The sequence below is a fragment of the Myripristis murdjan genome, chromosome 13, assembly GCF_902150065.1.
Source record: "Myripristis murdjan chromosome 13, fMyrMur1.1, whole genome shotgun sequence".
NCBI classification, from domain to species: Eukaryota; Metazoa; Chordata; class Actinopteri; order Holocentriformes; family Holocentridae; genus Myripristis; species Myripristis murdjan.
The window spans coordinates 145,169-159,985 of record NC_043992.1 but is presented as its reverse complement, the minus strand read 5'-3'; the positions used below and the strand labels follow the sequence as shown (position 1 = coordinate 159,985).

At 41.3% G+C, this 14,817-nt stretch overlaps 1 protein-coding gene across 2 annotated transcripts in view; it reads right to left on the bottom strand.

Moving 5' to 3' along the window:
• Nucleotides 1-943: 943 nt before the first annotated feature.
• The window catches only part of LOC115370570 (neurofilament heavy polypeptide), a 41,479-nt gene continuing 27,605 nt past the window's right edge, over nucleotides 944-14,817 (bottom strand). The window contains exons 2-5 of one of the 2 annotated variants that reach the window (XM_030067650.1): nucleotides 11,721-11,800; nucleotides 9,230-10,823; nucleotides 6,006-6,530; nucleotides 944-2,101 (exon numbers count right to left, since the gene is read on the bottom strand). In XM_030067650.1, coding sequence (XP_029923510.1) covers nucleotides 2,079-2,101; nucleotides 6,006-6,530; nucleotides 9,230-10,604 — 1,923 coding nt within the window. In that variant the 5' untranslated portion in view covers nucleotides 10,605-10,823; nucleotides 11,721-11,800 and the 3' untranslated portion in view covers nucleotides 944-2,078. The remainder of the gene's footprint in view (nucleotides 2,102-6,005; nucleotides 6,531-9,229; nucleotides 10,824-11,720; nucleotides 11,801-14,817) is intronic. The other variant, XM_030067648.1, reaches the window with a different exon arrangement.

Sequence of the window (14,817 nt, the reverse complement as noted above, 5' to 3'; positions counted from 1 at the left end):
TCGGGTCATCGCGGTATCCATCCAAGCGTGTTTGCTTTGAAACTGCTGATAGAACAGGTGCAGCCGTCACCACTGATACTGGAGTGGAAATTGTGAAAATGGTGAATGACAGGGAGGATTTCATACAACTTCATGTCCAATAATGTGAACTATCCATTTAATTTCACATGGTGCCAAATCAATCTCAGCTTATTTTGTGCGTTTGTGTGTGCGTGCGTGCGTGCGTGCGTGCGTGTTAGGCCCTTGAGTCTGTTGCTGGCTGGTGTTCAGTCTCTTCTTCCTTCATGATGCTGTGTTGAGCTTTGCATTTGGTCACTTTGAAAACCTCAGTCCACACAGATTTTCATTTTCAGATTTTCAGTTCCAATTATTTTTGGCTTACAGGAGAAAACAGCTGCTCTAATGATTTCCACCTGCATTTTCACTCTGTTGCTTTGGTTCAATTCAGCTTTAACACTTTAATCAGACATATGATGTCTACACACTTTATTTTTATATTGGCTTTACTTAAAATTTAGTCCTGTTAGGAACATAAAGTATGGAGTGAAGGGCGGCAGAGCTTGTGACCTTTTGGTCACAGATCACAGGTTCAAAGTCCCCAAAACAGCGGAATGTCATGTCAAATAAACCTGATATCTTAGTGTAAATGGTAATGTAATGTAACATGATGTGATGTAAACACCAGTGTAACCACTGCACTGGGACGCAGGGACTTTGGGCGGCATATGGACGGGCCTAACATCTCTACATGAAACAGCAGCAGCCTGTGCCAGATAATACACACAGATCTAGTTTAATACAAAGAAATCTCATATTATTCCGCCATTACGTAAAGGGATGAGATTATCGATACACAGATTAACGAGCACCAATGGCGTTCCACTTCCTCCACAGCAGTTCTCAGTCAGCTAAGATAAAAATAGACCGCCACAATGACTTGCAGTTTAGTTGTTAGATTTTAGTCTTTATTGTACTATCTTTTTGACAATTTGCTAGCGAACATATGGAAACTTTGACCAACAAAACATTGTTTTTTGTGTGTTTCGTTTTTTTGTTTTTAATTACAGCATATTGTCAGACTGCGATACACTGAGATGTGTTTAAAAAAATAATAAGGAAAAAAAAGGAAATTCAAATCAAAGCGAAAACATTTTGATTTCAATATTTTATGTTTTTTTTTTTTGTTTTGTTCATGTACACAATATAACAGTCTAGAAACATTGAACACACAGAGCTGAAGACATTGCATTGTGGCTGGGAGCTGGGCAGTCCTCAGGGCAGTTTATATACTGAGCAACATGTCCTGTGTACTTCAGATATCTACTGGGAAGAAATATGGGGGGACTACAAACCAAAATGGCTGTCAATATAAAACTAACAGTCTTTTCTTTTTTCTTTCTTTTTTTTTTTTTTTTGTTCTTTAAACCCACCAATCAGAAATCAGTAGAGACAGAGAGCAGAGTAAGTAGAGTAATGCTTGACAAAGAGAGAGGGGCAGGGGGAGGAAATGTGGAATGTTTTTCCATTTTTTACATTTCTGCAATTTTTTTTCTCTCGTAGACAATATAAAATCTCACAAAGACAAGCAAAAATAATAATAATAATAATAATAATAACAATAAAGTAAAATAAAAACAATTGGATATACATGTATGAATGGAACAGAGGAGGGGATGATCGAGGGAGGCGGGGATGATGTACGGATGAATGCACAACATGTGCCAGGGTGGTGTGTGTGTGTGTGTTTGTGTGTGTGTGTGTGTGTGTGTGTGTGTGTGTGTGTGTGTGTGGGTGGGTGGGGGGTGGGGTGGGGGGGACTTGAATTATTGCTTTTGGAGTAATTATTATTTTTCACTTGTTTTTTTGTCTTCCTCTTGTCTACATGGATTGCATCTCTCTCACCATGGTGAATTGTGGCATTAATACGTGATTACTCCTTTTATTTGAGAGCAGGGAGGACGAGGAGGGAGGTGGGGGGTGTGGGGGCTAAGGGGGAAGGAGGAGGCAGAGGTAGGGGGTGGGGCTCAGAGCTCCTTGCTCAGCGAATCCCGGGCAGTTCTAATCCTCTTTGTATGGCGTCACACGTTTCCCGCCTTTTTGTCTGGTAAATGATAACAGAAGAGATTGAAAAAATACATTAAAAAATATGTCTTGGAAAAAGGATAATAATAATAATAATAAATAGAATAAACATTCACATAAAAAAGCGTATGTGTGTTTAGTGGTTTTAGTACAGAAAAAGACATGTTGGTTGAAGTTGTTAAATCCCTCTGTATTGTTAAGTTAGTTATTTTCATTAGTGTTAGTGTTTGGTTCAGACAGGACACGAAGCAAACAACAACGACAACAACACGGCAGCTCTACAGTTTAATGAGAAAAGACAGATCATCCTCACATTATGTGGTGAACGGAGGATCTTCGTCACAGCAGAACAAACAAAACAAACTGGCTTGAGGAAGACTAACAAGCTTTTAAAAAAACCTGAATGACTGTTTCTGTCTGTCTGTCTGTCGTGCTAATGGACAGTTCCTTCTTTGTCCCTATCTAGCTTTCTTTTTCTGGAATGTATCTGTATTGTGCTTTTTGTTGTTGTTGTTTTTTGACTTTGTCCTTTGTGCTCAGTGCTGCCATGTTGTGGTGACATTTTTTTTTTCCTGAAGACATGACAGATAAATCTATGTGTTTCTTCACCCTGGAGGGAGAAAAGAGAGAGGAGGCTACTTAATCTGGCCTGTTGAAGAGGCTCCATGACACTTTGATTTGCCCGCTAATCCTTTGATGGACTCAACTCTGCTGATGTCTGCTAAACCAGCTTTTCTCTTCCACAGTGAATAACAGGGCTAACTAGCTAAGCTAAGGCTAGTTACAGTTAGCAGCCTGCTGCCGATGAAGATCCCCCAGGCTGCAGGACAGAGTAGTAGAGAAGCCGAGGGTTTGCAGCCAAGTCATTCAACCTATAATGTATTTCTACAATTTGGCTTCTTTCACACTGAAGTTTTAAGTTCCCCAATTCTGATTTATTTTTAACTCACATGTGCCTAAGATCGGCTGTTTTCTAATTAACAGCAAAAAGCTGCATCGAGTCACATTGTAGTTGAACATTAAAGCCATAACGTAAATTTTACATCATTCACCTCAGATGGTTTTAATGCTTTTGGTGCCACAGCTGTTCAGTTGAGCAGCACTATCTAAAAGGAAAACAAAACTCAACAACGGACAAAAATGGACTTGGTGCCTCAGTTTGATCAAAACTCAAGTACGAAATGTTTAGGAAGCAATTTGGAATGAACTGAATACCGAATGTTAGCTAGAGGGTCTTTGAGAAGCAAAGATACAAAAACGGACATGACATTGTTTGCTTGGTGCTTGCCTCTTGATCCGCTTTACAACCTGACAGACCAGAGTTACACTTGTCCGAACAAAACAGCAGCTAACAGCTTTAGCTTTGCCTGCTTTTGGACTTAGGAATGTCAAGTGCTAGATGTTTAAGTAAAACTGGCCTTTATTTGATGGTTGTGTTGTCTAGCTCCCTGGATGTGATAAGGGTCCACATGGTGATGAAATATCCATGCTCTACTGGGTTGCTAATCCATAATACTGGATTTCTGTTTTTCCATTCACTTCCATAGCAAAACAGCTGCCAAAATAACACTTTTAGAACATAAAGACAAACGAAGTGGATTATGAAAATATGAAAAACAACAAACCCTGGTGCCCACTTCTTGTGTTACTACAATTATTTGTGAAAGAACTATCAGGTAATGTCTTCCTGGTGCACAGTTACTATGTGGACGTTTCCTACAGACACCATCTCCCAGATTTAGTTTCCATGCCAAATGGCAAAGTAACAAGAAATTAGCTGTTTAATTTCCAAAAAAAAAAAAAAAAAAAAAAAAAAAGGGTACCAGAATTATTATTTTTTTATATCAACATAATCCTCTTTGTTGGTATTGGTTTATATGTTAAAAGTGCTATTTTGGGAGCTATTTTGCTATGGAAGTGAATGGAGAGACCCATTCAGTGATGTGGATTAGCAGCTCAGGAGAGCACGGAGCAACTAATGAGGATATTTCACCACCATGTGGACTCATATCACACCCAGGGAACTAGACAAACTACAATGGCATGTTTGGGCCATTGTAAGGGGAGAAAAAATACAGAAATGGGCGATAAGGGGTATTCCAAGGGGGATTATATTCTGAGAAAAATACTGTTTTATTTATTTTTATTCAATTTATGACTTAAAGTCATAAATTTACAAGGAAAAAACTCACAAATGTATGATTCTTTTTTTTTTTTTTTTACATAGCAAGTGGCAGTGTCTGCAATGTGTGTTTGATCCAACCTTGCAAAGTTTGTTTGCAGAGTTTGTTTCTCAGAATGTTATCCACCTCACTGGCTCTGTAGTCCAATTTCATTTTAAATGAATTTTAGTTTTTTGCTTAGCAGGTTTAGCTTCAGCTTCAGGTTTCCAGCAACTGCAGGAGCAGCTGGATCACATAAGTTTTGTGTTTGCTGGACACACAGAGGCTGGCAGCACCTGGGCAGAGGAAAAGGCTCTAGCTGATAAATAATGAAAGACGAAGCGGAACCGCTTGCTTCATCTGCTACTCAGTTGACCAGCAGGGTAATGCTGTGGATGTACAGAAACTGCAGGAATGTGGAGCGAGGCCATACTTGGAAAAACAGTGAATTAATGCCCTGCAAACCTCCTGTGGATCAATACAGTATTTAAAAAGTTCAGCATCTGAATTGTTTCGTGGAAGCAAATTGAGTTTCAGCCATGTAGCACTTTAACTGAAATTTTACCTTTTTTAAAAAAACAAATGCATTCAGCATCTGAATTGTTTCATGGAAGCAAATTGAGCGCTTAAAATTGAGCGCTTTACCTTTTTTTTTTTTTTTTTTTTAAATGCATTCACCTTTATATAAACTCCTACATAATTAACTTCTCACTTTAGCTGCCCTGGGAATCTGCAGTCACCACCTGAGGCCCGACTTTTTGTCCTGTTTTCTTCTTGTTGTTAAATGTTTTTTGTTGTTCAGCTGCTCATGAATTCATTGGTGAGCAGTGCAGAATTAAAATATTCCACTAAAATGAAATCGGCAGGAAGCAGATAAGGGGAGGGATGTTTTTTACTATCTATTGTGACGTTTCAGTCCTCAGACCTTCCTCAGAGGAAGGTCTGAGGACCGAAACGTCACAACAATAAATACTTTATGCAAGTTATTCAGTGTGCGGGATTCCTCCTCCTTTTACAGGTAAACATACACCACACACGTGTGCACACACACACACACACACACACACACACACGCACGCACACACACACACACACACAACACAGAGAAAATGACTGGAGTTTCCTTGAACAGATGTTGTGCTGCATTATCACCACCCTGCATCATCATGTTGTTTTGCTGCTTATACCTTTATGTGTGTGTGTGTGTGTGTGTGTGTGTGTGACTTCACATACAGCACATGTGTATGTGTGTGTACTGAACTGTGCTCATGTATTGAACTGTACATTTGGCACGTGCACTTGCTGTATGACTGCCTGTGTGTGTGTGTGTGTGTGTGTGTGTGTGTGTGTGTGTGTGTGTGTGTGTTTGTGCTTTTCAGTATCTAATATTGACATCAGGCCACCGGCTGTCACAGTACCCGTCTACACCATTGTCAATGGCAACCGCGCACAGCTCCCTCTCTAATTGGTTGGTGGCTGCTGACATCACGTTCTGAACAATGGTGGCCGCAGCCTCGCGCAGGTCCCTCTTCCTCTTCTCTTCCTCCTCCTCCCCCTCCACTCTCTCACCCTGGTCACATGACTCTGCCTCCTCTCCCACCCCTCCCAGCCCCTCCTCACCACGGGTCTCCTGTGCTAACATGGCTGCTACCTGAGCCTCCTGGAAGCTGCTGTCAATTTGTTTACTACTAGTGTTTATTACTTTGTTGTTAGTGTCTCTGTCTTTTTGTGGCTGGTCAGAGTCCGGCTGCTCTAACTCACCGCTGTTCACGGCCGCCGTGGCATTGATGATCTTGGTGTTGGCCTCCTCCTTGCCTCCTGCAGCCTCCTTGCTCTTCTTGGTGGGGCTGCAACCTCTCATCTTCTCCTCCTGCTCCTCCTGGTGATTGTGTGTGGTGGTCTCCTCTGCTGTGCCGTTGGAGCAACTGTTCTCCCCGTTGGTCACCGGAACCTCTGCCTGTGTCTTCTCTGCCTCTTTGGCCGCCTCTCCTCCGCTCTCCTTGGCCACTGCCGGCGTCTCCCCACCTGCCGCCATTTTGTCGTTGGCCTCCTCACTCATAGCGGCGACTTCACCGTCTACGCCTCCTCCCTCTGCTGCCACTCCTCCATCCTCCTCCTCCTCCTCTTCTGCCTCCTTGGTGCCCTCACCCAGGTCCACGCTGGTGGACTTGCCCTTACGCAGGATGAAGTTCTTCAGGGAAACGGCGCGGCCAAAGTGGGAGCGTTTGGCTTTGGCTGACTTGCCGTCTTTTGCATCTTTACCCTCCTCCACCGCTCCCTCCTCGCCTGCAGGCAGAAACGATACCCGGGGTTATCGCTATAATCTGAGTAAAGACAGTTATCACAGCCAAGAAAGAAGAGCGGGGTTCCAAAATGAGATTTGTGTAAAGTGACACTTCCTCTTGCAGCATGACTGATAATGCAGGATTAAAATAAATGAAGGAAGTGGTGGGTTTCGGGTTATTGTTTTATTAAGAGGCATTAAAACTATATTTAACAAATTTGTCATCCTCCTGTTGGGGCTGGCATCATTTAAGATCAAAACAGTGCTTGAATATACTGTGAATAACATAATAAACAATAGAAACACTTGATCTTTATGCAAAGTTCAAATATGTGTTCAATGTGAGCTCAAATATCACTGATTCTTGAGCATTTGGATAAATCATGTCCCACTAAGAAAAATGCTATTTCTGCTGGAAATTAACAACATTTTAATGAATAAAAAGAATCAAGGGCATAATCAGGGGGTCCTTTGCACATATGTAAGGTTCTTTTATAGGTTTATTTTTAATTTGTATTAATTTAATGATTATATGTTGGCCCATGGCCTACAAAACCAGTTGTCCTCGGATAGGAGATAATCATTTCAACTTGATTAAAACAACAAAAAGTAATAATTTCATTGAATAATATCTTTACCACATGAAAGAGTACATCATAATATGTATTAAAAACTACAAACGATGAGTTTTGAACAATATTTACTATTATTTTGCGGTTGTTCAAAATGTGTCCCAGATATTCGTCACCACCATCAGATATTTATTTAAAAAATAATAAAAAAAAAACCTACAAGGCCAATTACATTCCTGAGGAGCCCTTTTCAAACCTTCAGCTCTACTGCATGCTTCAAGACCGCTCAGGCTCCTGGAAGTTTGCTATTTTCTCTTAAATCTCTTCATATTTTTGGACACTGCTACTGTCACAACCATAAATTGTCAACACCGTCACTTCTGTATAAAAAATATTAAATTAGATTATGGAATAAATGTATACTTTTTAAGAAGAGGTCTGATGCAGGTAGCAACAGGGCGAAAACAAGCTGGCTAATGTGAACAACTCATGCTTATCATGTGAAAGAGCAGGTTTTTGTCTCCACCGTCAGACGTCACCACCGTCAGGTTTTCTGTGTGATGGTGATAACTGAAGTCTGAAAAATGCTTATAACAGTGCTCAGGATTGTTATTTTTTGTAGCAAATAGTTAAATAAAGTTGTTAAGCAAGAAGCCATTGACTTGAGTGGTATACATTTTGGAAATGTATATTTTAATGAGGCCACTGTCACCACCGTCAGATTAGTGTCACCACCGTCAGAGGCAGTTATATTGGTTTTAAATGAATATGCTTACAATATGTTTCTTTGGTGCTGTTGAGTTATTAAAGTAATAGTCTCTTTAATACAAAAATATGTTTTTCAAATAAAAAAAAAAACATTACGGTGACGGTGTTGACAAAAACAAAGTAGCCTAATAACTGGAAAAACCTATTTTATGAAAAAAATGCAAAATGTAAAATATTAACGATATATATAATATATCGTTAATATTTAACATTATTTAATATTTTACATTATTTAATATAATGTAAAATATTAACGATATATATATATATATATATATATATATATATACATATATATATATATATATATATATATACATATACATATATATCTATATCTATATCTATCTATCTATCTATCTATCTATCTATCTATCTGTCTATCTATAGATAGACAGATAGATAGATAGATAGATAGATATAGATATATATATATATTGGACTTGGCCTCTTTTGCATCTAAGGGCCAAGGGCATCAGTATTGGGTGAGTAGGCTAATTTTAGTCTTTACTGCTGACTAAACTGCAGTGTAATATGAATCTCATATCAAACGTTGAATATTTCATTTGAGCAAGATGCTAATTTCCAATGGCGTTCCCTGCACAGACGGAGATGGGAGACAAGTATAAGCAGAATGGCGGCATTTAAACAACCCCACTCACTGACCCCAACCCCAGACCAGCACCTAAAGGCTTCACACTGTATGAAGGGTTTCTTTTTCCAATATAAGATGTTCAAAAAATTAACTTCTTCTCTTAAAAAAAAAAGATGAATTCTGGCATGAAATAAAATATGTCTGAGGATAAATAATACAATTCATGGCTACTTAAGGACTTAGCTTTTGTAACAAGAGACATTATAAAGACTTTTAGATTGAGACGGTGCAGGTTTTTGCATCTTTGTTGCTCATGGTAAAAACAAACAAACAAAAAAAAAAACAACAACTTGCTGCTCCTGTAATTCTTATGGCTTTAAAGGGGGTTTTCTAGGCTTATTCTTCCTAATTCTTTGATCATTTTCTCTTATTTTTCTGCTTTACTGGGTTGTTAACAGGTTGACACAGGCATTGTGGAAGATTATTTTAAACCTTTGACTCCACCACATGAGCCAACAGGAGGTAAAAACAAAAAAACTACCCAATACTCCTTCAGTTCTTTAGAACCTTGTACTGGTTAGGTATTCAAATGATGTTGTGACATCTATATTTTAGAGCTCTGTGTTAATTTCTGGTTTAGTGATTTGGAATTTTATTTCATCATATTTTATAACTATCAGTTTTGTAGCATGATTCAAATTGTATTGTGTCTATGCATCACAATACCTAGTTTTTCATGAGGTCCTATTTTACCCAGTCTTCTGACCTGTGGCAGTAGTGGTGGTGTCCTCCTCCCCAGTGGCGGGACACTCCGTGTTGGAGCGTTTGGACTTGGGAATGACGCGCTTCTTGAATGAGGTCCAGATCTCGTTGGCGTGCTGCGTCACTGTCCCGCCGCCCACCGCTCCCTTCTCCTCCTCGCTTCCCTGCTCCGTCTTCTCCTTCTCCTCTCCTCCCTCTGTCTTGGCCTCCTCTGCTCCTCCCTCCACTTTAGCCTCTTCCCCTCCCTCCACTCCGCCTGCTGCTCCTGCCTCCTCTGGCTTCAGGTTGTCGGACGAGCCTTTGTCGGAGCTCTTGACCTTGCTGCTAAAGCCAACCATGGATGGATCTCTCTTCAGGCCCTGGAAGGTCCAGGAGCGCTTCAGCTTCCATCGCTTCTGCCCGGACTCCTTTGAGTCCAGTGTGGAAGAGTCTCCACCACCTCCTTCCACACCCTCTGCCCCCTCCTCTTTCCCTTCTTCTCCTCCGCTGCAACTCTTCCTGTGCGTCTTCTGGGCCATCAGCTTCTTGAACGAATGCCATCGTTTCATGTGCTTGGTGGTGGCCGAGGTGGATGAGGCTTTGTGCTCCTCCTCTTCCATTCCTCCTCCTTCTTCTCCTCCCTCCTCGATGGTGGAGTCTGCAGCGTTCAGGGCCTCCGGATCCTCCAGCCGGTCCAGAGACTTGGAGCGGACCTTGACTGGTTTCTGGGGCTCGGCTGTGCCAGTCCCGTCCTTCTTGTCAGTGCTGCGGTGGGAGAAGATCCTCGCCACCGGCTTCCTGATCAGGTCACGGACCGTCGACTTGGCCTCCACCTGTTTGCCCTTCTCCACCTTCTTATCCTCCTCCTTCTCTCCATTCTCTGGGGTTTTCTCTATTGCCGCCTCACCCTCTCCTGCATCTCCCTCCTCTCCTCCCTCAGCCTCCTCCCCTCCTTTCTCAGCCTCCTTCTCCCCTCCCTCGGTGGCATTCTCATCTCCTCCGGCTGTACTCTGCTCCTTTTTCTTCCTGCCTCCCATTACCTTCCCCAGCCCACTCTTGTTGAGGAAGGAGTCCAGGAAGGAAGTCTTGGACTCGGCGGAGGAGGCATTTTCCGAGCTCTGAGTGGGCACAGCCTCCTCACTTGCTGCTCCTCCCCCTCCACCTCCTCCTCCACCGCCTCCCTCCTCCACTCCTGCCGCTGTATCATTATTCACAGTCTCTTTGTTATCAATGACCTCACTGTTGACAGCCGTGCCGTCTTTATCAACTGCCTCGTTGTTGACAGTCTCTGAATTGGAGTTGGAGCTTTTTGCTGGCTGCTCCCCCTCTGTCACCTTGGTGTCCGCGGCTTTCCCATCTTCCTGGACCACCGGTGCCATGCTGGCATCTGTTGCCGCCATCACAGAAACGGAAAAATTAAAAAAAAACAATAACAGAAGAAAACACTCCTTCCTCTCTCTTCCCTGGCCTTCTGCCCTCCTCTTCCTCTCTCTTCCTCTCTCTTCCTCTCTGGTGTTTTGTTCCTCCCGCTGCGGTCGGACTCTCAGGTCATGGAGTGCAGAATGGAGAACAACAACAAGGAGGAGAGACACTCAGCATCCTACTAGTCCTCCTAACTCCTGCAAGGAATGAGTGAGGGACGAGATAAAAGGGACAAGACAGAGAGAGAGACAGATGGTTAATAGTCTGAATCAGCACCATAGACATTGAATTAGTCTGGTCTAGACTGTGCTTTGAATGGGGAATGAAGTGTAACAGTATAGAAAAACTCAGTGGGAAAAGCAGTGCAATTACGATGTTTCCTAATCAGTCACCGTCCCCAAAAAAATTCATGGCTTGTCTTTAATGTGCCACTCGGTCCTTATCTATCAAACTATCTCTCTATATCTCTCTCTCTCTATCTATCTATCTATTTTTTCTGTAACACAGAGCAGAATGTCTGAAGTGTCTGAAACAGAAAAGATCTTTGCTGCCACCAACAGAAAATAGGATTTCTCATCGGTGATGAGCGATTGTTTGATTAGCGAGGACTCAATTAGTCAAGAATTCATGGCAGATGCTTTGGAATGTGGACTGAATCTTTCGATGCTTTGAAGTGTTTCTTTTTCCTAATGAGATGTATTTAGATTTCAATCATGGAGGAAATTACTCAATGTACCTGGCAAGTGCCAGCAAGTTTTTACCTTTAATGTAAGATTTAATTACAGGGGGCTTGATCAATATGAGCTGTTTATAATTGACTCCAATTTTGGTTATTTTCATGTTTAAACTTCAATTAAATGACTTAATCAAATCTTAAGCTTGACACTTTCAAAAACTAAAGGATAAACTAAAAAAAATGGTGATCAAGCTAAGAAACTTATTTTTATGCTTTCACCCGACACCAGTATTTTGTTGCTGATTTTGTTGATTTGAAGATTTTGTTGCCTGAAATCTGATCATTAATATTTCAAAACCAGATGACTCCATCTCAAAAACAGATTTATTCTCTCTACAACAGTTGTACCATGACTCACAGCTGTAATGGTAGCCCGTAATGTGCGTCGCTTTGATGCTGGCAGTCATTTTGTGCGTTTTCCTCACCGCCAAGTGAAAACTTTTCACAAATACAGAGAAGTGTTTTTACAACGCCGTCTGGCTATGGGAGTGCAGAGGGTTTTTTTTACATGAATGAATCAGCAGATAAATGAACATGTGAGTCACTTACTCACTGAGGCAGAGTATCCAAGAGTCCAGAGTTTTCACACACACACACACACACACACACACACACACACACACACACACAGAGAGAGAGAGAGAGAGGCAGAATGGGAGGTAAGGATGATACAGACAGACACAGAGGCACTCGGGTGGAGAAGCACAATCAACACAGGCAAAATCAAGGGGCAAGCAAGGCATACAAACATGGAGAGAGACAGAGAGAGAGAGAGAGAGAGAGAGATGTATAAACACACATCACATGCTCCAGATGATCTCACCATGCTACTGCCACGACTGACTGGCTGGCTCACTGACTACCATATTGGCTTGTTGGCTGGCTGGCCTGCTGGTTAAATGGCCTCTGTGGTGTCTTAATGGCCAATTGGCTGATTGACTGGTTTATTAGCTACTGAATGGCTGATTTACTGGTTGACTGACTTACTGACTGACTGGCTGGTTGATGGACTGGCTGACCAGCCAGCTAACTACCAACTTGTTGACTTAGTGGCTGGCTTATTGAATTGAGTGTCTTGCTGACTTCCTGGTTTATTTCCTGTCTGGCTAGCTGACAGTCTTGATGACTTACTAGTTGACTGGCTGACTGACTAACTGACTTACTCACTCACTAGCTGGCTGACTTAAGTTACTGGTCGATAGCCTGGCTGGATATCTGAATAAGAGGCTGACAAACTGTCTAGTTACCTTGTTCACTAACTGACTATCTTGCTGGTTGACAGACTGGCTGAAAGGCTGAATCCAGGCTGTCTACTTGGATAACTACTTTCTTCGTTGCCTAATTGACTAGCAACTGTCTGACTGATTTCTTGAGTGACCGACTGACCAACTGACTGATTGCTGTCTGGATAATATACTTCCTAGCTGGCTGACTACCTGGCTAACTACCTCATTGACTCATTGCGTGCTGACCTGCATCTGCCTGGCTGTGCTTCCTGGTTGACACACCAAATGATTGACTGACTGACTGACTGTTTTTCTGATTAGCTGGCTAGCTGGCCAGTTGGATAAGTGACTGAATGACTGATTGGAGAACATACACGTCCATAAAGTCTCTTTACAATTGAACAAATTTATTACAAAAGCAAATGAATAGACAAATCTGTGGAAATTATTACAAAATGAGGAGTAGATACTGAAGGTTTTTTTTGCCTCATTTAATACACCTCTATCTGGGCACCATTAGTTGCACAAAGCACATCAAGACGGTACTCGATTTCTTGCCATATTCGCTGTAGCACAGCCTCATCAATGGTGGCAATGGCATCAGTGATCTTTTGCTTTCAGGTCTTTGATGTCCAATGTGATTAAAAGCTTTGATAACCACTGAGTATATAAAACAAATCTGATTAACATATGTCATCAACTGCTTTTGTAATAGATTTTTTAAATTGTAAAAAGACTTTGTGGACACCCTGTACTTCCTGCCAGGCTAATTAGCTGGCTAACTACGTTGTCGGCTAACTGGCAAACTGACATTTGACCATTACTGGTTGGCTGGGTCTCTGGCCCACTGGTCCGATGGCCCATTTTTCCAAAACCATTATCTTCCAAAAAATTGTCCACTTTATTAATATGGTTAAGTTTATTTTCCACAGGTTAAGGTTTAAGGTAAACAGGGTTGGATGCATTTCTCCGTGGGGATGCAAAACTTGAGAAACAAGACCAGCAGTCGCTGAACGTCATACCTTGATATTTATGCCACATATCTCAATAGCGATACGATATATAATATGACTATGGGTTCACACTTACTTGAAATGTTAAGTGCAAAAGATAAGATAAAGATAAGATAAGATGCCTTTTATTGTCATCGTATACTCGATACAACAATATTGCAGTAGCTCATCACAGTGGCAATCATAAACATACACATAAGAATACGAATAAATAAAATCATTGGATTTAAAAAGTATGAGAAACTTAAAAAGCATGATTAAAAGCATTAAGCATGATTAAAAGCATTACTTGACATGATTAAAAAGAAAACCATTATTGCACCATGTTAGCAGCACTATTTCACAGTTGATCCCTATTGCGCTTTGTTTCTCTAGTGAGCTTTCTTGAAAAAACAAAAAATAGTATTTTATTGATCCACACAGACCAGTGTCTTAGGCTAACCCCTAACCCTAAATTCGCCCATATCGTTACCTTTTAAGATATCAATATCTCGCATGATCATATAATGATAACAATGATAACAGTTCAGCCTTACTCCAAACTGTGTATTTTCAGAGCAATGGAGAATGTACGTTTGTTTCCAGGTTAACAGGCTGTTGGATTAATGGACTTTCACTAAAATGAGACATTTTTCAGACAACTTTCGGAATAATGGGCTATCAGACCAATGGCACAGCACTGCCTGGCTGACTCACTGACTAACTGGTTTCCTTATTTAGGGCTGCGACAATGTTTATCTCCCAATCCAATACTATCACAATACTTGGGATAGCAAATTTGATATGTTTTGTGATTGTTAAGGTTGCTGCAATTCAATAAGTTATCCCAGAGTTCACTATAGGTCATTTTATATAGTAACGTAAAGTTTAAAAAAATGGTCTCACTACAATGAAATGGCTGCTGTGGGGATGAACATTATCACACATGAATAAAATTGGGCTCACTGAATCCACAAGAATCTCAGCTTTCCTGTCATATCCCAATTTATGCAACTCCATAACTGTTGCAACAAGCCAAAAGAACACATTTGTACTGCATTGTTTGTGCCCCAGATGGCATTGGATTAGCATAGGGTGGGCACGTCTGCAAAGGGGAGACATGCCCACCCATTCACATATCTTGAGGTCAGAGGTCAAGGGACCTCTTTGAAAATGGCCGTGCCAGTTTCCCTTGCCCAAATTTAGCCTAGGAGCAATATTTATCCCCCTTTCTGAC